The 23914-nt window shown below is 54.3% G+C and overlaps 1 protein-coding gene across 2 annotated transcripts; it reads left to right on the top strand.

The window, feature by feature from the left end:
* Positions 1–1589: 1589 nt before the first annotated feature.
* LOC118593478 (receptor-type tyrosine-protein phosphatase V-like) lies at positions 1590–21918 on the top strand. Of its 2 annotated transcripts, XM_036202970.1 has the most exons (35): positions 1590–1652; positions 2009–2098; positions 3591–3658; positions 4092–4140; positions 4313–4585; positions 4757–5026; positions 5225–5488; positions 6141–6395; positions 6497–6742; positions 6865–7140; positions 8223–8495; positions 9785–10048; positions 10230–10496; positions 10797–11081; positions 11394–11534; positions 11760–11970; positions 12401–12468; positions 13961–14087; positions 14181–14228; positions 15700–15793; positions 15951–16041; positions 16151–16227; positions 17147–17281; positions 17913–18035; positions 18732–18892; positions 19016–19151; positions 19696–19763; positions 19906–19993; positions 20073–20151; positions 20241–20317; positions 20469–20597; positions 20731–20847; positions 20961–21124; positions 21355–21490; positions 21718–21918. In XM_036202970.1, the coding sequence occupies exons 3-35, from the start codon at positions 3602–3604 to the stop codon at positions 21775–21777; spliced, it is 5109 nt and encodes a 1702-aa protein (XP_036058863.1). In that variant the 5' UTR covers positions 1590–1652; positions 2009–2098; positions 3591–3601; the 3' UTR covers positions 21778–21918. The 2 variants fall into 2 exon arrangements, with proteins under 2 accessions (XP_036058863.1, XP_036058865.1); XM_036202972.1 differs by lacking the exons at positions 1590–1652; positions 2009–2098 and having other exon boundaries at positions 3643–3658; positions 4265–4585.
* The last annotated feature ends 1996 nt before the right edge of the window (positions 21919–23914 follow it).

The raw sequence follows: 23914 nt of genomic DNA on the forward strand, positions 1-23914 counted from the left end.
GGGCTGGGGCTGGGAGCGAGGGAGCCCACCTGGTGGCGGAAGCGGCGTGGGCCTGAGTCTTTGTTCCGTCTAGGTCATCCCTTCCTCCCCTTCCCTCTTCCAGCCAGCCTTCAGCTTTTTCAGGAAGTTCCACTCTAGCAGGGACGAGATTCTAGGAGTTACTCCCAGCAGCCCAGAATGAGCAGAGTCCCTCGCTTTGGAATGGGTACACAGTGGTGTCTGTGCCTAGGTCCTAGGCAGAGTCGGGAGCGCCACAGCAGGTGGAGGGCGGGGCCACAGCAGGTGGAGGGCGGGGCCACAGGAGGACAGGATCTTATCCCACCTGAGTCTCACCTGTGGTTCTGTTGTCAGTCAGATCTCTCTGTCTGTCTCTGTCTCTGTCTCTGTCTCTGTCTCTGTCTCTGTCTCCCTCCCTCCCTCCCTCCCTCCCTCCCTCCCTCCCTCCCCTCTTTCTCCCTCTCTCTCTGTCCTTAACACCGCTCTCTCTCTCATCCCTTCCATCCCAGGGGCCATGAGCCACAACTGTCCCTGGTGCTCCTGCATTTCCCAGAAGTCCTTGTCCCCTGCAGCTCTGGGCAAAGGCTGCCACCCTGTCACATTGCAGGCTGCTCTGGGTGGGGAGGGAAAGCATGGAGAAGGCCTGGCACACTCTACCTTTCACACTCCCCTCCTGAGCTGTCCTTCCCAGACTCTGGAGAAGCCCTAGGAGGCTAGGTGGCTGTTCCCCCAAGTGCTTCCATCCCCCTCAAATACCGAGGCAGCTAGTCTTTCACATCCCTGCAAGTCCGGGCCTGTCCTTGGGAGTGTGGGGGAGACAGAGCTCACCAAGGAGGAGTCCGGAAGACACCCAAGGACACAGGGTGAGTGAGACAGAGAGGTGCAGTTAAGCCAGTCCATGAAGGCTGAGGAGGCACCCCAGCCCGTCCCAGGCTGTACCTCTGTGACAGCTCTCCCAGGTGCCCCTCCCTGACCCGGTTGTCCCTCGGCTATCTTTTTAATGCCTGCAGGTGTAAGGACTCTCCCACACCCCTCACCGCTGGTAGAGAGGACCAATGGTCCATGCCAGCTCTGCACAGGGGGACCATGTGGCCTTCCCAGAGTGCCAGGAAATAGCTCAGCTCTATCTATACCTGCTGCCAAGCTCAGTGCAGGGTGACTTCAAGCTGAAGGAGAGTCCTTTCCTTTCTCCCAAGCCCAGGGCCGGAGGGATGGACACCTGTCCCACAATTGGTCCTTCCCCCCAGGGCCCTCTATGTCCTGCCCACTGTGCTGTCCCCTGATGCCAGCTTCTTCACACTGTCTGTCCCCACACACAGCACATTACTGGCTGCCCCCCCCCCCCCAGCCCCTCTCGGAGTTCTCTCTTCCTGCTCAGTAGAAGCTGGACCTTCCCCCTTTCCTGGTGACCTTCCCCAGTTTGTGGGAGGAAGAGGGGGCGACTTGTTCTCTTCTGCCTGGTAATTATCTTCCTTTAGTGTGGGGGATGCCCAAGGCCTGGCTTCAGGCTGTGGGAGAGCAGAGGAGGAGCCGGAAAGATCAGCCTACAACAGCTGCCAGGAGGGACCAGGCTAGTTCACACTTGGAAGTTGGGATGCCAGGACAAGTCCTCTGTCTTGCTCTGCCTGCTGGCCAGCTCACTCCTCGCTGAGAAGGTAAGGCTTCAAGACCTTGGGAGGACCCCGGGGGTTTTCTAGGCAGAGGATGTGGGTTTGTCTGTGGGGGTGGCTTCTAGGAGGAGTACATTTTTGCTGAATAGAGAATCTTGGCCTGGGCATGGGGGTTCGGGATGGGGGCTGCTTTTTTACCCTCTTCTAAGCCTGTCTCCGGTCTCCAAGGCTGCTCTAACAGGGTGAGAGGCTGGTAAGAGGGCCTTCTAAGATCCTCGAGGCTGGGTCCATGGGACTAGCTATGAAGCATGTTCTGTCCCCACAGGCCTCTCTTTTGTAAGGGACCTTGGGACCCCAACCCTTTATCCACCCACACTCTCTGCTGTGTCTCCTTGGCTCAGATTCTGACTTAAGATGCTATCGCCCTACCTCTGCCCATCGGGGCTGCTCACAGGGACTCTGCTAGAAGAAACAGAGTGAAGTGTCCCCAGGTGAGCTGGCGTGGCAAAGACCAGGTTAGGATGTTTCCTCTACATCTTGGCCAGACTGAGGCCTGCGACATCCTTCATGGTTTCCCTGGTTGCTAGCCCCCTTCCCTGCCTCTTTCACAAGTGCTATGTGTACACATGCGCACGCACACACACACACACACACACACACACACACACACACACACACAGCCTGGAAAATTTGATGAGTCTGCAGTGCTAAGTTTCCAGGACCCCATCCAGGCCAGTAGGCGTCTCTGAGGTTTGGGGCTGGTCAGAGATGCAGTGGGGGTGGGGTGGGCAGCAGCTCCTGGTGCTGGGGCTAGAGCGTAGGTAGAGCTGGTTTCTGATGCAGGCCTGCCTGGGCTCCTTGCTGAAGCAGGCTAGGAGGAGTCTGCTTTGGTGTTCAGAGACTGTACCTGTCAGTTTTTCTGCACAGCCTTCCCCCCTCCTCCCCCCACCCCCCTCCTGAGCTTGCTGAGTTCTGGGCTTCCTTCCCAGGGCTCAGAGGCTGAGTTGGCACAGGAGCACCTGGGTGAGCTGCACCAGGTGAGCAGCTGGCTCTGGGTAGCTACAGCAGCAGAGTCTGCATTCTTGTAGGCCAGGCCTTAGTTGGGTCCCTGCAGTGCCTATGAGGGCCAAGAGAGGGCAGGGGAGCCGGGGGGGGGGGGGGGGGGGGCAGGCAGGGGTGGTGGTAACTGCTGACCTAAATAGAAGAAATAGTGAGAGGGAGCAGAAACCGCAGGAATGTCAGTCACTTCCAGAAGCTTCCAAGCAGAGAGGACTTGAACTGGGTATGGGTAGGCCTTTTGCCTTCTCTGCTCAGTGGAGTCAGAAGTCCCGGGTTCAAGTCCAGCTTCTTTCCTCACACACATGGGGGGCCTCAGGTTGGACTCTTTGGATGCCAGCTTCCTCATCTGGGCAGTGAGGGATGAGTGAGCTGGGTTCCAGGGGCCGGGTGAGTTCTAGATCCACATGATGCGCTTCCGTGCCTCTGACTATTAGAACAAGTTAGGCAGACCAAAGGGGCGACGCACAGCTGGCCACCCTCCTCACGTGCTCAGGATGTCCCCTCATGCCTGCCTTGCCACCTCACCCCAGGAAACACTAAAAGGCACAGGGGAGGGGATAAACGGACAGGGGCTGAGTGTGGGGCATCAGGCCCTGCTCACTGGCAAGGCCACCAATCTCATTAGTCTTCCCCCAAAGCACAGGACATTTTCCTTCCTGGAGAGCTGACTGTGGAGGTGGGAGAAGTAGAGGAAGGAGGCGGCTTGTGGACCACCTGAGAGCTGCAGTCTCCTTAGGGCCAGAGGCCACTTTTCTCTCACCTCTCAGCTTTGTCCAGACTAGGCTGGGTTAGGGTCAGGTTCTGCTGCCTGGCACCTACCTGAAACCCCACTCTTCCCACCCTTGCCTGCCTGCCAGCCACCAGGGCAAGGGGAGAGTGAGCCAGTCTAGCTCCGCCTTCTGCCTCCCAATTTTAACTCTGCAGACTTCGTCAGGATGAGGCCCCTGATTCTGTTTGCTGCCCTCCTCTGGCTCCGGGGCCTTTTGGCAGAGGTAAGGTGGGCATGGGGTGGGGTGGGCATGGGGTGGGGTGGGGTCGGTGGGCCTGTTCTCTGGGGCATGTCTAGGCTTCCCACCTCTCTGTGGGGCTCCACAGCTGGTCTGCATTACGTAAGTAGGAAACTGCTCCCTTCCCACCCAGGCCAGCACAGAGGCCAGGAGAACAGATTGCTCCCACCTTCCAGGCTACTGGCTACTGCCTGCCTGCCACACAGTGGCATGCTTTCAGGAAATGTCTCTTCAGTCATGTGTAGCAGGGGTGGGAGGGTGGGGGGTGGGAGTCAGACACACAAGGAATCCTCTCTCTGGTCTGGATCCTCACTCCATGGGCTTTCCCAGAGGTCTGGGCTCCAGAGGCCTTTCCACAGCTGCTTCCCCTACCTGGAGCCTCTTCACATCTGCTTCCCTACTCCTTTCCTTCCTACAGGAAGATGCATGCCCATCCCTGGAAGGGAGCCCAGACAGGGAGGGTGGAGGTAGGTATCTTTAGAGAGAAGGAGGGGTCTCTGGAGGTGGGCAGTGGGGGGGGGGTGTCATAGGGCTAGTTTCTCTTCTAGAGTCTGCCTCCTCTTGGTCCCTGGTCTTGCCTTCCTTTTTTAGGGAAGAAGAGGTGCTAGGTGATCGAGTGTATGCACTCCTATCTCCCAGGCCCACCCCTAAGCGTGAACATCAGCAGCCAAGGACAGCCTACCAGCCTGTTTCTGAGCTGGGTGTCAGAAGAGCCAGATCGATGTGACTATGTTCTCAGCCTCAGGGGTCTGAACCCCTTGGGCTCTCCAGAAGGGCAGCAGCTCCAGGCTCATACAAATGGGTCCAGCTTTGAGTTCCATGGCCTGGTGCCAGGGAGTCGCTACCAGCTGGAATTGACTGTCCTAAGACCCTGTTGGCAGAATGTCACGGTTACCCTCACTGCCCGAACTGGTATGAAGTCTGCAGGCTGAGGGTGTATGGCCTTTACTAGGGGTTGGGGCAGGAGGCGACTGCTCTGGAGGGCTGGCGGGAGAGGGGGTGGCACAGGTAACCAAAGGGGAGAACCCCAGGATGGTGAGTCCCTTGTACAGACCTCAGCACTTCTCTTGACATTTGGCACAGCCCCGTCAGTGGTCGGTGGACTACAGCTGCACAGCTCTGGAAGCCCAGCCAGCCTGGAAGCCTCATGGAGCAATGCCCCTGGGGATCAAGACGGCTACCAACTTCTCCTCTACCACCTGGAATCCCAGACTCTGGCATGCAACGTCTCAGTGTCCCCTGGCATCCTGTCTTACAGTTTTGGCAACCTCTTCCCAGGTAGTCAGTATGTCTTGGAGGTTATCACCTGGGCTGGCAGTCTCCAGGCGAAGACTAGCATCCACCAATGGACAGGTAAAGTGGGTAGCCGACCAGGGCCCCAGGTAGCAGCTTAACTTGGGGAGGTGAGAGCAATGTTGAGTCTGGAGCTTTGGAGGCAGTGTGTCTCCGTGTGCCTAGGTTTCTGGGATCCCCCATGACACAGCCAATGCCAGTATCTTGCTCCAGAGTCCTTCCTCATGCCTGGCTCTGCTCTGTCCATACTTCCTGCAGAGCCTGTGCCTCCCGATCACCTAGTACTACGTGCCTTGGATACCAGTAGCCTGCAAGCCTTCTGGAACAACTCCGAAGGGGCCGCCTGGTTCCACCTGATGCTCACGGACTTCCTGGGGGTCACCAACCTGACTTCAGTGGTCAGACGAGGGGTCTCCAACCACACCTTCCTCCAGCTGACTCCAGGCACACCTTATGAGCTGAAGTTTTGTGCTGCTGCTGGGCCCCACTGGGTTGTGGGGCCCAATGCCACCGAGTGGACCTGTGAGTGCCTATGGGACACAACAGATCTGGTTGATTTGTGATAGCAACTGCCTGAGGAGATGGTAGGGGTAATAATAGCTATGATCTATTGAACCCTCTCCAGGCAGGCTCTGAGCCTGCCACTTTCTGGGTATGGTTTCACCGAATCCCCCAAAGAGCCTCATAGATGGGTCTTGCCATCCCATGTTACTGTAGGCACAGAGGTACAGAGAGAGCCTAAATCCAAGGTCATAACTGTATATAAGTGTGGTGGCTCGGAACCTAGGCTTGATGCTTGTCTTTGCTGCTGTGATGCCATATTTTCACTCTGAGAAACAGTTGTGTGGTGGTTAACAGTTTCTTCTGTCTGTTGGCTATGTGTCTCTGGGCAAGTTGTTTACCTTCTCTGTGTTTTAGCTAGGGTTAGTTTGTGGGGGGATCATGTGGAGAAATCCTCCTGAGCATGCTGGCAGGCACACGTGTGAGCACTTGGAGTGATTGTCTCTGTTACTGTTGCCCATGGCCGGTTGATAGCGGCCATGTCTTGGCATTCATCTGGAGTATGGGAAATGAAGCTGTTAATATCCAAATGAGAGGCTGTCAGGTACGTGTAGACAGTGGTGAGTGCACAGAGTGAGTTTTCTTACCCACTGCATTTACCCCGTCTCCTTAGATCCCTCCTACCCATCTGACCTGGTGTTGACTCCCTTGTCTAACGAGCTCTGGGCAAGCTGGAAGGCAGGGCCAGGAGCCCGGGATGGCTATGTACTGAAATTAAGTGGGCCAGTGGATAATACTACTACTCTGGGCCCCGAAGAGTGCAATGCTGTATTCCCAGGACCCCTGCTTCCTGGATACTACACCTTGGGGCTGAAGGTTCTAGCTGGACCTCATGATGCCTGGGTCGAGGCTAGTACCTGGCTGGCTGGTGAGTCTGGTTGGGTAGAGCTCAGGCTGGAAGGCTGCACAGGGAGTCTGCAGCCAGAGGGACCAGGGTCCTCACTTTCTCGGGGCCTGCTTCTTCTCCAGAATCTGCTGCACTTCCCAGGGGGATTCCAGGTGCCAGACTGTGGCTAGATGGACTGGAAGCTACCAAGCAGCCTGGGAGGCGGGCACTACTCTATGCTGATGGTGTCCCAGGCCTCCTAAGAAACATCTCTGTGCCCTCTGGGGCCACTCATGTCACTTTCTGTGGCTTGGTACCTGGAGCCCACTACCGGGTGGACATTGCCTCATCTGTGGGAGACATCACTCAGAGCATCGCAGGCTACACCAGTGAGCACCAGCATCTGAGTCCTTTGGGCCTGGGACTGGAGGATCTTGTCTTGGGGAAGGAAGTTAGAGTAAAGGCAAGGTTCAGCAGAGAGTTTGTCTATGACAAACTGCCCCCTCTTCAGGTCCCCTGCCACCGCAGTCCCTGGAGGTCATTAGTAGGAGCAGCCCATCTGACCTGACCATCGTTTGGGCTCCGGCACCAGGGCGGCAGGAAGGCTACAAGTTCACCTGGCATCAGGATGGCAGCCAGAGGTCACCTGGCAACCTGGTTGGCTTGGGCCCTGACAATTGCAGCCTGACCCTGAAGTCTCTAGTACCTGGCTCCTGCTACACTGTGTCTGTGTGGGCCTGGGCTGGGAACCTCAGCTCTGGCTTGCAGAAGATCCACAGCTGTACCCGTGAGTTCCTGCCCTGCCCTCGGGAGGCTGCCCAGCACTGTGCGTGTGGTCTAGTCCCCTCTACTCTCTGCTCTACTCTGTGGTGGGAATGAAAATTGAAGCCTTTCCTGAATCAAGCCCCTTCCACATCCTGTCATGGGGTTGGCTAATCATACCTAGCCACCTATGTGCCATCTATCCATGCAACCCTCTATCCTTTTATCCAGCCTTCTTCTTTTTTTTTTTTTTTTGGTTTTTTTGAGACAGGGTTTCTCTGTGTAGTTTTGCACCTTTCCTGGAACTCACTTGGTAGCCCAGGCTGGCCTCGAACTCACAAAGATTCGCCTGCCTCTGCCTCCCGAGTACTGGGATTAAAGGCATGCGCCACCACCACCCGGCCTTATCCAGCCTTCTTACGAATATTTAATGTCTCTCATTTTTAGGTATGGAGTTAGGTGCTCAAGCTAAAGATTATGAGCAAGTTCAGAAAGGAAGATTAGCAATCATCGTTCATATACTAATGATGTATAGAATTTTATACATCCTATTATAGTACATATAAATTTATTAGTAGGAATATTCATGATATACTAATTTGAATCACACAAGACTGTTTTCTTATAGATCAACATGGCTGACTATCAGGAAGTCTATGTGGCTTGGCTTGATCTTTCCAGACTCACAGAAGGGCCTCCTGCTTTGGGAGTCAGGCAGGGTTCCCAGAGGAGCTAGGCAGGATGGGTGGAAGACCTTGGCTAAGCTTGCTTAAAGGTCCACAGTCCAGAGACATTTTGACAGACACCATGCCAACCTTGTTAGTGAACAGCCTTGAAGGGTGAGAGAGCAGTCACTGAGCTGGCTGTAGTGGAAACAAGTGAAGTGAACCAGACATGTGCTTAGGAAGCCAACATACCTCAAGGCAGGAGGCAGGTACAAGGCAAGGGGCAAGTGTTGGACTGCATCTCTGCGAGAGGTTTTCCTGGGAGGGCCAAAGGGTGAGCTTAGAGCCTCCCGGAAGTTGGAACTTCACATGAGATCTTTGGAGCTTGTTTGCAGAAGAAGAATTTTCATTATCCTGAATCTGTCTCTTCCTGTCTTCAAAGGCCCTGCTCCTCCCACCAACCTGAGCCTGGGCTTTTCCACCCGGTCTGCAGTACTTAGGGCTTCCTGGAGTCACCCACCAGGTGGCAGGGATGGCTTTCAGCTGCGGCTTTACAGGCTGAGGCCCCTGGTACTGGAAAATGAGAAGACCCTATCCCGGGAGGCCCAGAACTTCTCCTGGGCCCAGCTGGCTGCTGGCTCTGAGTTCCAGGTACAGCTGGCTACCTTGTTGGGGTCTGAAGAAAGCAGCAGTGTCAACACCACAGGCTGGACACGTGAGTGACCCCCACAATCTCCTCTCCCAGCCTTTTGGCCCCCAGGGACTCTGAGCCTGTGAGTAGGAAGCTAGGCTGTCTGTGGAGGTCTGTCTCCTGATTCTGAGGCACCAGGAAACTCCTCATAGACCCTTCATAGGGACACCTATGTTTGTCCCTGTACAGTGAGTGCTACACCATTCTCCAGAAGCCCACCTCTAGCTCTGCCTGGGCTGTGGACCATTAATAACAGTAGTTACAGCACTCACTAGGCACCTTGCATGTTACCCTGCCCATGTTCTCTCATGTACTCCCTGTGACTAGTTTAGGAGTGTGACCTCGATTCATAGGCGGGGGAGGGGAGGCACACAGAGAGAAGGCAACTTTTCCTAGTCTCCTTAGCCTTATAAGGAAAGTTGGGATTTTTGTTCATCCAGGCAGTATGAACAGAATAGAAGCTCCCTGCCATAGCCAACCCCAACCCCACACAGCAGGGGAGCCATCGAGATGCATGGGAAGCACCCTCGATGAGATCCCAGGGCCTGTGGAGCTGGGTTTGGAAGTCCCTTTCACACCAATCTGATTTCATGGGCTTGTTCAGCCTACAGAGCTCTTGAGGGCAGATGAGTATCCGAGACCTCCTGTTCCCAGCACCACCTTCTCCCCCAGGGACTCTCCATACCTGCCTGTGCCTTCCCTTTTGGCTTTCCCCTGGGGCACTACCACTGTCCTTTAGACTTCAAATAAGGACGTGGGACCTTAGACAGTCCTTCCCTCTGGAGGGAGCTAGGTAGAAGTCTGCCCTGGAAGCTAGGGAACCTGTCTTCTAGCTGTTGCTTGAATCTGAGAACAGGCCTTTGCTCTCCCTGAGCCTCAGTTTCTCTATCTGTAAAGAGGGGTGTTACTGTGTGACTAGGCCAAGATCATATGACTCCAGACCCCAGGCTTGGAAGGTGGATGAGGCAGTGACTAGGCCTCAGATGTCCACCTGTCCACACACGGGTTTTCAAGCTCCCTGGCTGTGGGGTCTGGGAAGGACCATCCATCATTTCCCGGGCTGCTGACTTTAGCTGTGACTCCCAGAGGGAGGTGGCAGGGCCAGAGTGAGCAATAAACACTGAGCTTGTCCCCATTGCCAAGGATAAGTGGTAGGTCTGTCTTACAGTCCTGTCAGCCTACCTGCTGTCTGAAACTATACTGAATTCTTGGGCTCTATGGCAGAGAATGGAGGAAGTGGGGAGCACCTCTCTAGGGGGAGACCTTTAGACTATTTTATCTCTGTCTGTGCCCCCCACTTGTTCTTCCTGCAGCTCCTTTGGCCCCCACATTGGTAAATGTGACCAGTCAAGCTCCCACCCAGCTCCAAGCATTCTGGGTTCATGCTCCTGGAGGCCGGCACAGCTACCAAGTGTCCCTATACCAGGAGGGTGCCCGGACAGCCACCAGCATCATGGGGCCCAAGACAGACAGCACAAGCTTTTTGGGTTTGACTCCTGGTACTAAGTACAAAGTGGAGGTCGTCTCTTGGGCTGGGCCCCTTTCCACTGCGGCAACCAATGTTTCTGCTTGGACGTGTGAGTAGGGTGTGAAAAGGCATTGGGGGAGGGGACCCCTGGACATGTTAGCTCTTCTTAATTTCCATGTTTCAACTCTACACCAAAGGCCTTGAACGAGGTCAGCCAACCCCAGCACTGTGCAAGGCGTTCTCAGGACTAGGGCCAGGGGCCCGGCTGACATGCTGCCCTCTCTCCACAGGCCCGCTCACACCCAATGAGTTGCTTGTGTCGATGCAGGCGGGCAGTGCTGTGGTCACCCTGGCCTGGCCCAGTGGCCCCTTGGGGAAGGGGACATGCCATGCCCAACTCTCAGATTCTGGTCACCTCTCGTGGGAACAACCCCTGTCACCAGGCCAAGACCACCTCGTGCTGAGGGACCTCACACCAGGACATACCATCTTGCTGTCTGTGAAGTGTCAGGCAGGGCCGCTCCAGGCCTCCACTCACCCTGTGGTGCTGTCTGTGGGTAGGTTTTGTGTCTTAAGGGAAGAGTAGTATGCCTGAGAAACTTTACCTTCCTGCTCTGAGTCACCAGCTCCTCCCAGGCAGATATCTGGTCTACCCCGGACCCAGTTTATGCCTCCTATACCCTCTCCAGATGGGCAGTGGTTCCCCAAAGACAAGTTGTTTCTCTATGAGGCTGGTGTCTCTTCTGTGGGCATAAATACCAGCCCTTTGTGCCCTCTGGTTTTGAGAGCCCCTGGACCAGTGGTATCCTCTTTGAGAACACTGATACCTACACACTGTGAGCTTTTTGTTCCCTCAGAGCCTGGCCCCGTGGAAGATGTGCTGTGCCAGCCTGAGGCCACCCACTTGGTCCTGAACTGGACGATGCCTGCTGGAGATGTGGACGCGTGTCTGGTGGTGGTAGAGCAGCTGGTGGGGGGAGGGAGTGCTGCTCACTTTGTCTTCCAGGTCAACACCTCGGAGGATGCTCTCCTGTTGCCCAATTTGATGCCCACTACATCCTACCGTCTCAGCCTCACTGTGCTGGGCGGGAATAGCCTGTGGAGCCGGGCAGTGACCCTGGTGTGCACTACTTCCGCTGAGGGTAGGAACTTCCCACACTTTTCGTTCACATAGACTCCCTCCATCACTGTCCCCTGGGGCCGTCCCTCTGCTGAGCCTGGCTGCCTAGGGCTCTCCTTGCCCACAGACCCGGCCCCTTCCTCTGACCCCTATCTTGTGTTTTGGGGCATGGTGCCCTGGTACCCTAACCCAAGAACCCTTTCCAGGCCTTGTTTAATTGTTCACTAGCCATTTGTTACCAGGTGCCATGACAGGTGCTGGGTAGAGAAAGGCATGCCCTGGAGGGCCGGAAGGTAGTGGGTCAAGGCCTTTGTTTCTCCTTCTCTGTCTCTAGTTTGGCACCCCCCTGAGCTAGCCGAGCCCCCCCAGCTGGATCTGGGGACAGGGTTGGGCGTGACAGTCACACATGGCATGTTTGGCAAAGATGATGGGCAGATCCAGTGGTATGGCATAATTGCCACCGTCAACATGTCATGTGAGTTCTGGGCTTGGAAGGGGCGGGGAGGGCCTGGTTGTGCTGGCACAGGCGGGTGAGGATGGTCGAGGTAGAGAGACTAGATGCACTAGGGCCAGTGTGTAACAGGAAAGGGCCCGGGCTGTTACCGGGGATAAGAGCGGTGTTGGATTGTGAGTGGGGGTACATATTAAATAAATAAGCAGCCTGACCTACTGCTCACCTTGCTTCCCCATTCCTCTTCAGTGGCCCAACCTTCCCGGGAGACCATCAACCACACGTGGTATGACCACTACTATGGAGGACACGACTCCTACCTGGCTGTCCTGTTCCCCAACCCCTTCTACCCAGGGCCTTGGAATGTACCAAGATCCTGGACAGTGCCTGTGGGTATAGAGGACTGTGGCCACATCCAGGAGATATGCAATGGGCACCTCAAGCCAGGTTTCCAGTATAGGTGAGGGCGAAGGCTGCCGGGGGGCGGGGGGGTCACTCCAAACTCCACTTTGGGCCCACATTCTTTCAACAATAGATAGGAACAGACTCACAAACAGGATGCAAGTGCTAGTCCCCAAGGGGCCGCAGCTCCTGATCAGTTTTCCTGGCACCGGTACAAAAAAGGAGACCCTCACCTATTCCATGGTTATTTTGTTAAAAAGAACTGGGGGATGAATTCTTTCCGGACTTTCAGGGGAAATCCAAGGCTCGCCAGGTCCCTATATCTAGAGCTACCTCTTGCTCTCAGGACGGGCCTGGGGTGGTTTGCATAGTGTGATGGGGAGCAGGCTGCACAATGGAAACTAGCTAGCAGAGGCAGCCGTTGCTGTCTCTCAGCAAGGGTTTATTTTTGCTCCATCTCAGCATAAAGCCTTGCTGCTTTGTTCCAGGTTCAGCGTCGCAGCCTTCAGTAGGCTTAATGTTCCTGAGACCATCATCACCTTCTCGGCCTTCTCAGGTAGGCCCTGGAGATGGGAGGAGTGCTGATACCCCTCTACTGCAGGCAGAGGCGGAAGGCGCTCAGGTTGGGCTCCCTGGGGCTCAAATGCTGCCTGGCAGTGTTGGGGACCAGAGCCTCCATGAGCTGTACTAGACTTCAGCACTGGGGTGGAGGCTAGGAGCAGGTGTGGCCGAGGCACTGAGGGGGTTGCTAGTGTGCACAGCCCTTGGCACCTTCCCGCGCCACTTTCTGCAACAGGCTACTCCCAGGCTCTCTGTGTTCAAGAACAGCTCTGTCCAGAAGGAACCGCAAGGGAGAGGCCAATGTAACCAAACAGTATATCTAACTTAAAATTTCCTGGCAGGTACATTGGAAGCTAAAAAGAAAGAGGTGGCTGAGTGTGGAGGCATGTGCCTTTAATCCCACCCCCAGCTCACTGCCCCTGGGAGGCAGAAGCAGGCAACTCTCTAAGCTTATCTTGATCTGCCTAGTTCCAGGCCAGCCAGGGCTTTGTAGTTGAGACCCTGTCTCAACAAACAAACAGCAACAACAAAAATTAACAGGAGACAAACACAATAGAAAGAAGTAACATTTCCTTCTAGTAACTGTTTTATTCAAGCTAGAATACTTAAAATTAATGTTTCAAAAGGTCAATTAAAAAGTGATTGAGAGACTGGGATGGGATGCTTGCCTAGGTGCACTGAGCCCTAGGTGGGATCCCTAGCACGCTGTAGAAGGGGTACCGTGGACCACATCAGTAATCCTAGCACTGGGACGGTGGAGACGGCAGAATCAGAAGTTCAGGGCCATCCTCAAATATTTGGTTGGAAGTCATCCTGGGATACTTGAGACTCTGTCTACAAAACAGAACAAAGCAAAAACCAAGCAAATAAAAACTGCTGAGATCTTATCCATATTTTTTCCCTGAGCCTTTGACCTCTCATATGTGCTCACACTGCACAGATCTTAAATTGGTGTAGCTATACTGGGGGTGCCCAAGAGCCCCATGTGGCTGCTGGTTATTGCAGCAGGTGACATAGTTCTAGAAGGCACAAGAGGCCTGGCCTTCAACCCCATTCCTCCTGAGGGTGTCAGGGAGAGTCTGTGGAGTCTGGCTAGGCATTAGAAGGAAAGCTGTCTGTCTGTCTGTCCTTACCAACCCCCAACCCTAGACAGACATTTCTAGGCTCTGTTCGGTATCTGGGACTTCTGGGAGAATGGAGAGAGATCACTGTATTCTGTCTAGACCAGTGGTTCTCAACCTTCTTAATGCTGCGGCCCTTTAATACAGTAGTTCCTCGTGTCATGGTGACCCCCAACCATAAAATTATTTTGTTGCTACTCCATAACTGTAATTTTGCTACTGTATGGACTGTAAGTATCTGATATGTGGGTTATGACTCACAGGTTGAGAACCACTGACTAGAAGGACCAAGTCCAGGAGAGGCTGGCATGGCCTGCAGGGTGTATTGGGAAGTTGCCATGTCCTGTCTTCCCTTTTCTTCCACAGAGCCCCAGGCTAGCATCTCTCTGGTGGCAGTGCCCCTGACGATGATGATGGGGGTTATGGCGGGCTGCATTTCCATTGTGTGTACAGTGCTGTGCTTGCTGTGTTGGTGGCGTCTGAAAGGACCAAGGTGAGGAGGAGGCAGGGGAGGCTGGGGACCCAGTGTGACTGGCCATAACCCATAACCCTCCATTGCCTCCCATTTGCCTCTCCACTGTCACAGGCCGGAGAAGGATGGTTTTTCCCATGAGTTGATACCTTACAGCCTTCGGTGAGTGCATTGACACATGCTTCTTCCCGATGATACTGCAGCAACAGCAGCAGCAGCAGCAGCAGCAGCAGCAGCAGCAGCAGCAGCAGCAGACCCTACCATGTGCTGGTGGGCTCTGCAAAGCTTCTCGGGGTTGCTCCAGACAAGGGGCTCTAGTCTTTGTTGGCCAGTCTCCCATCTCTTCTCAGGCTTTTCAACCACTGCCTCTCTCTGTCAGCTCTTCTCCTCTCCTCCTTTCAAACTCACTGTAGAAGTCAAGGCTTTCAGAGAGGTAGGACCAAGGAGTGGGGGCTGATGAGGTAGCAGGCCAGAGACCCAGAGGAGGGTTTGAAGGTTTGCTGGCAGAATTCCTGCTAGTGGGGACAGGTCAGTCTTGGTCGTATTGAGGCTTTTTACCACTCTCCTCAGAGTATCACCTGCTTGAGCTGTGCAGCCGTTACTGTCAGAGAGCCAGAGAAGGCTGGGGAGATGGCTCTCGGGTGAAGCACCTGTGAGCCTGGGAACTGGGGATCGGGCGGGTATGGCGGCCCACCTGTGATTGGAGTGCTGAGAAGGAGGTGATGAGATCTGAGGAGCAATTTGGCCAGCTTGAATAGCCCAAATGGCGAACTCTAGGTTCACTTGAGAGACACTGACTCAGTGAACGGAGGGGAGAGTGGCTGAGGTGATACCTGATCTTAGCTTCATGTGACCACGTATTCACACACACACCCCCTCAAAAAAGGAAAAGATTAATATGATCTAAAGAAAAATCAGAGTCAGTCCGACAGGTTCAATGTTGATCTCACCCTCACCCACAAATGTCTTCATGACATCCAAAGTAATGTTTAATTTTAAATTCAGGTACCATGACCCAGCCAAGGTGGTACACAAAGTAAGTATCACACGCCCCTCCTCCAGTCCCGGCTGTTTGGCTTTCTGACAAACTACGTGGACATTAAAACAAACAAACAAAAACCCCATTTTGTTGAAAAATACATTATAAAAGGCAAAGTGATAGGAATTAAAAACACATTATAAAAGGTGAAGGGAAACCTGGAGAAACTATGTGGATTGAGTCAGGCCAGATCTCTTTTCCTCCTATCGACTTCCTGTTGAATTGACCCCCATATAGGCTGTAGTTCAGAGGTAGAGCACTTGCCTACCATGTGCAGTTTGGATCCCCAATACCAAAGAAACTCCAAAATAAACAAACAGCAAGCAATTATCTGTGTCCCCTGGCATACCTATACATGTCCTTCGGGCCTCTGGTCTGTCTCCCTCTTTCATTTTACCACATATGGGTTTGTGGGCCTGCTGGTCCTGGAGAAGCTTTCTGTCTACACAGGGAGAGTGGGGCAGTCCAGGGTCTGCATGTCTGATGCCTGCCTTCTCTGTGGCCCACATTGTACAGCTAATTCTGCACCTGTCCAGGGCAGGGCAGGACTCTGCACACTCAAAGCTGGGGTCTATTCCTTTCCTCTTCTGCCAGGCGGACCCATCGGCCCATCCCCATCCACAGCTTCCGGCAGAGCTATGAGGCCAAGAGTGCGCATGCACACCAGGCTTTCTTTCAGGAATTTGAGGTAAGTCCTATGTCTTCCAATGCTCCAAGGAGGGAGGACCAGGGTGTCTAGGCTGGACTGGACCTGCCTCCCAGCCTTATTCTCACCACCCTTACTGCCTGCTGTGGGGTGAGATGGGTCTGCCTCAGCAACTAGGAGACCTGCCTTGCCTTCACAGGAGCTGAAGGAGGTAGGCAAGGAGCAGCCCAGACTAGAGGCTGAGCATCCTGACAATACCACCAAGAACCGGTACCCACATGTGCTACCCTGTGAGCAAATGCTGGGAGCAGGAGGGAGGTATGGGGAGCAGGTTAGAGCTTGGCCCTAAGGAGGGGCTACAGGTGCTGGTTCCAAATGTATGTCACCTACTCTCTGCAGATGACCACTCCAGGGTCAGACTGACCCAGCTGGCAGGAGAGCCTCATTCTGACTACATCAATGCCAACTTCATCCCGGTAAGGGCCACCTGTGGGCCTGGGGACATTCTGATTGGGGTTTTGCAAGATGTTGTCTTATGCTAGCTGTGTAGGAGTATCTCCAGTCCACACTTCTTTAGGCTTATCTGGCAAGTGTCTGGAGAGGTCTACTGTGTGCCAGGCTCTATACTGGGCCCCCAGGAGGCAGAGCAGCTTAACCATACACACCTGCAAAGGAGCCCATTGTGTGTGTGTGTGTGTGTGTGTGTGTGTGTGTGTGTGTGGTGTGTGTGTGTGTGTGTATGTGTGTGTGTGTGTGTGTGTGTGGTGTGTGTGTGTGTGTGTGTGTGTGTGTGTGTGTGTGTGTGTGTGTGTGGTGTGTGTGTGTGTGTGTGTGTGTGTGTGTGTGTGTGTGTCCAGTGGGCTATAGAGTGGAGTGTCAAGTGGTGGGAGGTGGGTTTGAACTGGATGAAGGATAACCTTGTTTGTTACACTGAAGGCTTTGATTCCAACTGCCAGACAACAGCAGTTATGGAAGACCTGAGCATGTATACACTCGATGTATACATTTACACGTACAGTATGCACACAATTTAGCACTGGAGCTAGGCATGGGTGCCCACACCTGTGATTCCAGCACATGGGAGACTGAAGCAAGAGAACTGGAAGTTTGAGGACAGCCTGGGTTGCATCATAAACTTCTGTCTCTAGGATAACAAAGTCACTCCAGGCTTAGTGAGGAGGGCAGCTGGGTAGACTGTGTTTGGAATGTCAGGATCTTGTATTTCCAAGTATGTTTTTCTTACCCCTTCCAAAAGGGACATGGGTGATGGCAGCGTCCTTCCGATCACCCTCTGTGATCACCGGTCCTGTAGGTCATACACGGGCATATCCGCAGCTGAATGTTTGATGGTAACATGTCTGGTAACACGGCCCTGCCTTGCACCTCACACCTTAGGGCTACAGTCACCCGCAGGAGTTCATCGCCACTCAGGGGCCTCTCAAGAAGACACTACAGGACTTCTGGCGGCTGGTATGGGAGCAGCAAGTTCACATCATCATCATGCTGACTGTGGGCATGGAGAATGGGCGGGTGAGTGTCCTGCGGTTTCTCAAAATGACCACCAGGTGGCATATTCCCTCCTTGCAGGAGTCCCTGCTAGCCCTCCCCCCTCCCGCCTCCATCTTGGAGCTGGCAAGCAAGAATGGGACCTGGGAGTTGGTTGGGGGGATCCTCAGGATCACCTGAGACGGGGGATTATGGGGGAAGGACCAGGCTTGTGAGTTCCTGGTTTGACTCAGATCCCCCTGAGTAGTGTAGGACAGAGAAGGCTCTCCTGTGTGAGCCCAGGGCCACCTCCTCTGTGCTGTGCATGTACAACGCTGGCCCTAGAACAGACAAAGATGGCTGAGTGTGTCCTCCTGTTGAGGGAGTGAGAAAAGGGCAGATTGTGTCTAAGTCAGGGCCATCTAGAGTCCCAAGGGAGCCAAAGCCAACACTGAGTCCTAAGAAGGCTGTAAAGGTATGGAGCGCAGCAGCCAGAGGAGGGAAGTTTCTGGAAGGGATGGGCTCAGAACTGGATGGCAGCAAAGGACAGAATTTCATTAGACTGGGAGGAACCAAAAAGATGGGTGGAGGTGGTTAAGACTGAGTACAGTAAGGGACAGCATCAACATGGCTTGATGCAAGACCACACCTCTTCTCTCCAACCCCCTCACCCTAGGTGCTGTGTGAGCACTACTGGCCGGCCAACTCCACCCCTGTCACCCATGGTCACGTCACCATCCACCTCCTGGCAGAGGAGCCTGAGGATGAGTGGACCTGGAGGGAATTCCAGCTGCAGCATGTGTGTGCCCAGGGGCCAGGGCTGGCAGGAAAGGCATTCAAGCTGAGACTCCCCCTCCTGGTCCACACGGCCCCCCCCCCCCCCCCCATGAGGATCACAAGCTCTTGATCACACTGGCCAGGGTAGCATGCGGGGAAGGAGTAGGAAGAACACAGTGCCGGCTAAAGGCTGAGCCAAGGTCACTCTGATGTAAAGAGCGAGCAGGTCCTTCCACCCTGTGCTCAGCTCAGAGATCCCGGCTCACTCCATCCCCCTTATGGTCGGCACAGGCCGATCTCTTAGAGCAGGACAGCAGACACTAGAGTGGACCCTCTGCCTGGTCATCTTTGGGAAGCTGAGAGAAACCGGAGAACCAGAGCAGGATCGAAGGTCCACACTGGGACAAGGACAAGGGCTGTGTAGCTGTGGCCCTCAATCTGAGGCAGCAGCTAACCTCTACCCTTAAAGAATTGGTGAGGAAGGTTCCTGGGGTCAGGAAGAGGTTAAGAAAATCAGCCGGGTGGTGGTGGTGGCGCACTCCTTTAATCCCAGCACTTGGGAGGCAGAGTCAGGCAGATGTCTGTGAGTTCGAGGCCAGCCTGGTCTACAGAGTGGTCTACCAGGAAAGGCTTCAAAGCTACACAGAGAAACCCTATTTTGAAAAAACGAACAAACAAACAAAAAGAAAATCAGCACAGCCCTCCCCACCATCCTCAGGATGTCCAGCAAATACAGCGGCGGGTGAGACAGCTACAGTTCACTACTTGGCCAGACCACAGTGTCCCAGAGGCTCCCAGCTCCCTGCTCACATTTGTGGAGCTGGTACGGGAGCAGGTGCAGGTCACCCAGGGCAAGGGACCCACCCTGGTGCATTGCAGGTGAGGACAGGAGGGGTGAGGTGGAGGGCCCTGCCTGGCCTTGAGTAGGGGAAGGGGAAGGGCTCCGGATTTTGAGGAGCCCTTTCCTTCCCGTGCTTAGCTCTTCGGGTGCTCTTCCTACAGTGCGGGCGTGGGCCGGACGGGTACTTTCGTGGCTCTCTTGCGGCTACTCAGACAACTGGAAGAAGAGCCGGTCGTTGACGTGTTCAACACTGTGTACATGCTTCGACTGCACCGGCCCCTCATGATCCAGACACCGGTGAGGGCCCCACACACTGGCTGGGCAGCTTAGAACCAAAGGAGGGGAAGTGTGTAGATGGCCTCACAGGAGCGGGGAATGAAGTTCCTGAGGCATGCAGAAGAGCCTGGGGTGAGGGGCACTCCTAGACTAGCGTCTTTTTTTTTCTTTTTAATTTTTATTTATTTATTATGTATAGTGTTCTGCTTGTATGTATCCCTTTAGGCCAGAAGAGGGCACCAAATCTCATTATGGATGGTTGTGAGCCACCATGTGGTTGCTGGGAATTGAACTCAGGACCTCTGGAAGAGCAGTCGGTGCTCTTAACCTCTGAGCTATCTCACCAGCCCACTAGACTACCATCTTACCTGGATTGGCACTTTCCTTTCTCTAAAAGGAGAGAAGGGCCTGGCCCCTGCCACCCTCGACACTGTGGGCAACTTGGAGAAAGTCCCCCAAAGGCCCTCTAGTCCCACTGGCCACATCCCTGCCTGGTGGGTTGGGGCCAGGACCATTCCCCTCCTGGACCAAGGCCAGTTAACAGGCCAGTGCCCTCTCCCTGCAGAGTCAGTACATCTTCCTGCACAGTTGCCTGCTGAAGAAGATTCTGGAAGGGCCCTCTGACACCTCAGAGTAAGTCAGCTACCTTCGAGTCCTGGCAGGTGGGCACTGGTGTCCTGTGCATTCCCACTAGGGTCCGGGCTCTGGTGCGCTGACCCAGCAGAGAGGACTGCAATCAGGGTCTGGCCAACCAAGTACCTTCTCCTTCCTCCAGCTCTGGCCCCATCTCTGTGATGAATTTTGCACAGGCTTTTGCCAAGAGGGCAGCCAATGCCAATGCTGGTTTCTTGAAGGAGTACAAGGTACACATTGGCCCAAGGAGTGAGTGACAGCGGGCACCGTTCTCCCTGCCCAACTTCACCATGGCCATCTCTTCCCCAGCTCCTGAAGCAGGCCATCAAGTACGAGGCTGGCTCTCCGATGCCCCCTCCTGGCTATAATCAGAACGGCACTGTCCCCGGTGAGTCTCACTTGATACAGCATTGAGTGGGGCGGAGGAAATGTGTACCGGAGACCCCTTGTAGCCTCATCCTCACCACCCTTCTGCAGGTGATCATTCTCAGATGCAGTTCTCCCTGGTGGAGGAGAGCCCTGCTGATAACATGCTGGAAACCTGGCTCTTCCCTGTGAGATGATGCTCATCTTGTAACCCTGTCACTTGCTCTCTGACTATTAGTGCTTTCTGGGCTGGGTCTGGGTTCTAGGGGCTCCTAATACAGTGGGACTAATACAGCGAGACACCTTCATCCCTGGGAACCAGCAAGCTGTGTTCTGCAGGGTGGGCCGTCTGGTCGTGACCACGTGGTGCTGACTGGCTCTGCTGGACCAAAGGAGCTCTGGGAACTGGTGTGGGAGCATGGTGTCCATGTGCTGGTCTCCCTGAGCCTGCCTGACAGCAAAGAGAAGGTGAGGGGAGTGGAGGTGCAGGATGTGTGGCGGCTCAGGAGTGGGACAGAGAAAGGAGGAGTATGTGGTGCCCTGTGGCCAGGGCACAGGCAGAGATTTTGGAAGCTGATCCAGCAGCCTGTTTTGGTCCCAGCCACAAGACTTCTGTCCAATGGAGATGCAGCCTGTTGTCACAGACCTGGTGACAGTGTACAGAGTGGCGGAGAGCAACGCAGCTGGATGGCCTTGTACCCTCTTCAGAGTCATACATGTAGGTGTTGAGACCACAGGGCGTGGGGTGGAGGGCAGTGATAAGGAGATTCCCATACCGGCTTCCCCCAGCCACCCTCCCCAGCACCAATGTTGATTTTGCCCTTCCTCCAGGGGGAGAGTGGAACGGAGAGGCAGGTTCAACGCTTGCAGTTTCCATGCTGGGAGTCTGGGTGTGAGATCCCAGCTACCACCCTACTGCCCTTCCTGGATGCTGTGGGCCAGTGCTGCTCCCGGGGCAAGAGCAAGAAGCCAGGGACCCTGCTCAGCCATTCCAGGTGCTGACAACAAACGCCATGTGTTAACTTGGTTATGGGTCAAAGGGTAGTCTCCCAAGGCCCCTGTCTTCTCTGCTCCATCTCCAGGGATTTGGTAGGGTTCTAACCTGGCTGGTTAACTAAGTACCTAGCATTCTTTCCCAATCCTTAGAACTAAATTTGGTATCCACGTGTCCCCAGACACTGCCCTGTTCCCAGAGGTCCCACGTCTAACTCTAGGTCAATTACAGCAAGGGCACAAATCAGCTGGGCACCTTCTTGGCTCTGGAACAGTTGCTCCAGCAAGCAGGGACCGAGTGCACTGTGGACGTCTTCAATGTGGCCCTGAAGCAGTCTCAGGCCTGTGACCTCATGACCCCAACGCTGGTGAGGACCGGACAGGGAGGGGCTCACCGTGGAAGGGATCAAAGACGGGAAGGGTCTGTCCCCCAGCTGCAGAAGACAGTTAGGTCACCCCATTCAGGTCTCCACCAGGTGGCTCTGTGGACCACAATGCCCTTTCTAGCTGGACGAGGGGTCAGGAGAGCCCTGGGAACCTTTCTCGGTCAGGTTTGGGCAAGAGGGCGACATAGCTTATCCATGTCTACCCGCAGGAGCAGTATATTTACCTCTACAACTGTCTGAACAGTGCGCTGCTGGATGGGCTGCACTGAGTTGGGAAGTGGTCTGTACCCTGCTGGGCGTCATGTCCCAGCAAATCCACCCCGGCCTGGCTTCCCTGGGAGAACATCCTCCACTGGGCTTCATGCTGTGAAGGGGCAGAGTCAGGAAATAAAGACACATGGTCAAACTCATGGTTATGTTCTGTTTCTCCATCCTTAGACCTGGGACAGGGATGACAGCTGGTATGCTCTCAGCTCTCTCCTGGTGTCCACTCTTCTCTAACCTGCTGCTATTCTGTATGTTCAGACTCCAGCCTTTCTACCCACAGTATCCCAGGCTGCTGAGTCCCAGATCTGGGTCCTGTTCACTTGTTCTTTACCACCCCAAACGTGTAGGAACTCTTTGGTTTTTCATTCCCTTCCTGTGCCACCTCACCCTCTTATCTGTCTGCCAGTTCTCGGGCCTCTATTCAGTCACTGAGGGCTCCTTGCCAGGGCAGAAGTGCTAGGGTCACATCGTGACCTTTAAGTAAGGGACCAGAGGTGGCTCTGGTCGGACCTGCCAAGTTTTCTGATTTCTTCACTTTCTTCCTCTCTTTTATATAGGAGAGAATGGGAGGGATATGGAGAAGGGAAAGACCAGGAAACCCTGCAAAAGAGAGAGAGAGAGAGAGAGAGAGAGAGAGAGAGAGAGAGAGAGAGAGAGACACACACACACAGAGAGAGAGAGAGAGAGAGAGAGAGAGAGAGAGAGAGAGAGAGAGAGAGGAAGCAAGGAAAAAAAAAGGGTGTGCGGGTGAGGCTATCTGTCCAGACACTTTAGGACTGGGCTGTATATCATGGGATGCAGTTGCCAATGGTCTCACAAATTCCTGCCTGCCTCCAAGTCAGCCTCTGATGGCAGGGGACCTGATGATTGGCACTGATTGCCACAGGGGGGAGATTTGGGAGGACACAAGAATGCCCAAGCCAACCACAGCAGCACTCCTTTAAGTGGACTTAGCTCTCTGTTCATAGGGGCATCACCGCGGTTGGTTCACTGGCCAACTTGGTTCTTAGCAGTGTGCCAGGGGTCAGGCAGATGGTCTGAGAGGGTCCTCAGGCCTGGGTGAAGAAAGGGAACAAAGCTTTATGGGCCCTGGGAGGTAGTCAGTGTGTAGAATTCTTGCCTGCTATGCATTAGATACTGGGTTTGATCCCCAGCACTGCATAAATAAATACATGGTAGCCTGTGACTACATGTGACAGCACTCAGGACGTGAAGACAAGAGGATCAGAATTCAAGGTCATCCTCAGCTACATAACAAGTTCAAGGCCAGCCTGGGCTACAGGAGACCCTGACTCAAGAAACAAAAGCAGGGGGCTGGAAAGATGGCTCAGAGGTCAAGAGCACTGGCTGCTCTTCCAGAGGTCCTGAGTTCAATTCCCAGCAACCACATGGTGGCTCACAACCATCGGTAATGAGATCTGGTGCCCTCTTCTGGCCTGCAGGCATGCATGCCATATACACAATAAATAAATAAATCTTTAAAAAACAAAAGAAAGAAACAAAAGCAAAAAACTAAATAACAAAAAGTAGGGCTGGGGCATTGAGATGGCTTGGTGGGTATAAGTGTTTGGGGCCAAACCTGACACCAGCCCTGGAGCCCATGGGGTGGGTGGGAGGAGAGAACAGGTTCCCACAAGTTCTCTGACCTCCATACTTGTGCCACATGCCACGGCATATGTGCCCACACTACCCATACATAAGATAAGTGTAATTGTGTTAAAAGTGAGGCTTTCTGCTAGCTGGGAGCCTCCCCAAAGTGAGATAGGGCTCTAGTGGCCCCAGAAGGACTGGACATCAATGTTTTCCTTAGTACTACATCTCTCAGGCATCTAAGGAGTTGGCTCCTGAATGACCCTCCCATGGGCAGGCTGGAAACTCAGTTCTGAGCTATCCAAGCCCACTTCAGAACCCTGGGCTGCTCCAGGGGTGGGATGGAGCCCAAGTGTGGTTTCCCAGCGTTGGCAGGAGCCCTGAAGCATCATGGGTGGGAATTGTGTGTGTGTGTGTGTGTGTGTGTGTGTGTGTGTTAGAGCCAAGGTGGAGGCAAGGGATAAGTGAGGTGGGAAATGCAGAGGGGGCTTCTGCCAGCAGGTTTGTCTAGCCATGGAGGGTCTTTCTGTGGTCTTCCTAGAGACTCAT

The sequence above is a fragment of the Onychomys torridus genome, chromosome 11, assembly GCF_903995425.1.
Source record: "Onychomys torridus chromosome 11, mOncTor1.1, whole genome shotgun sequence".
NCBI lineage: Eukaryota > Metazoa > Chordata > Mammalia > Rodentia > Cricetidae > Onychomys > Onychomys torridus.

Coding starts and splice junctions, on each gene's coding strand:
- LOC118593478 (XM_036202970.1), top strand. CDS start 3,602: ATGAGGCCCCTGATTCTGTTTGCTGCCCTCCTCTGGCTCCGGGGCCTT. Junction 12,469..13,960: donor CACCTTCTCGGCCTTCTCAG/GTAGGCCCTGGA, acceptor TTTCTTCCACAG/AGCCCCAGGCTAGCATCTCT. Junction 21,125..21,354: donor ACCCTGCTCAGCCATTCCAG/GTGCTGACAACA, acceptor GGTCAATTACAG/CAAGGGCACAAATCAGCTGG.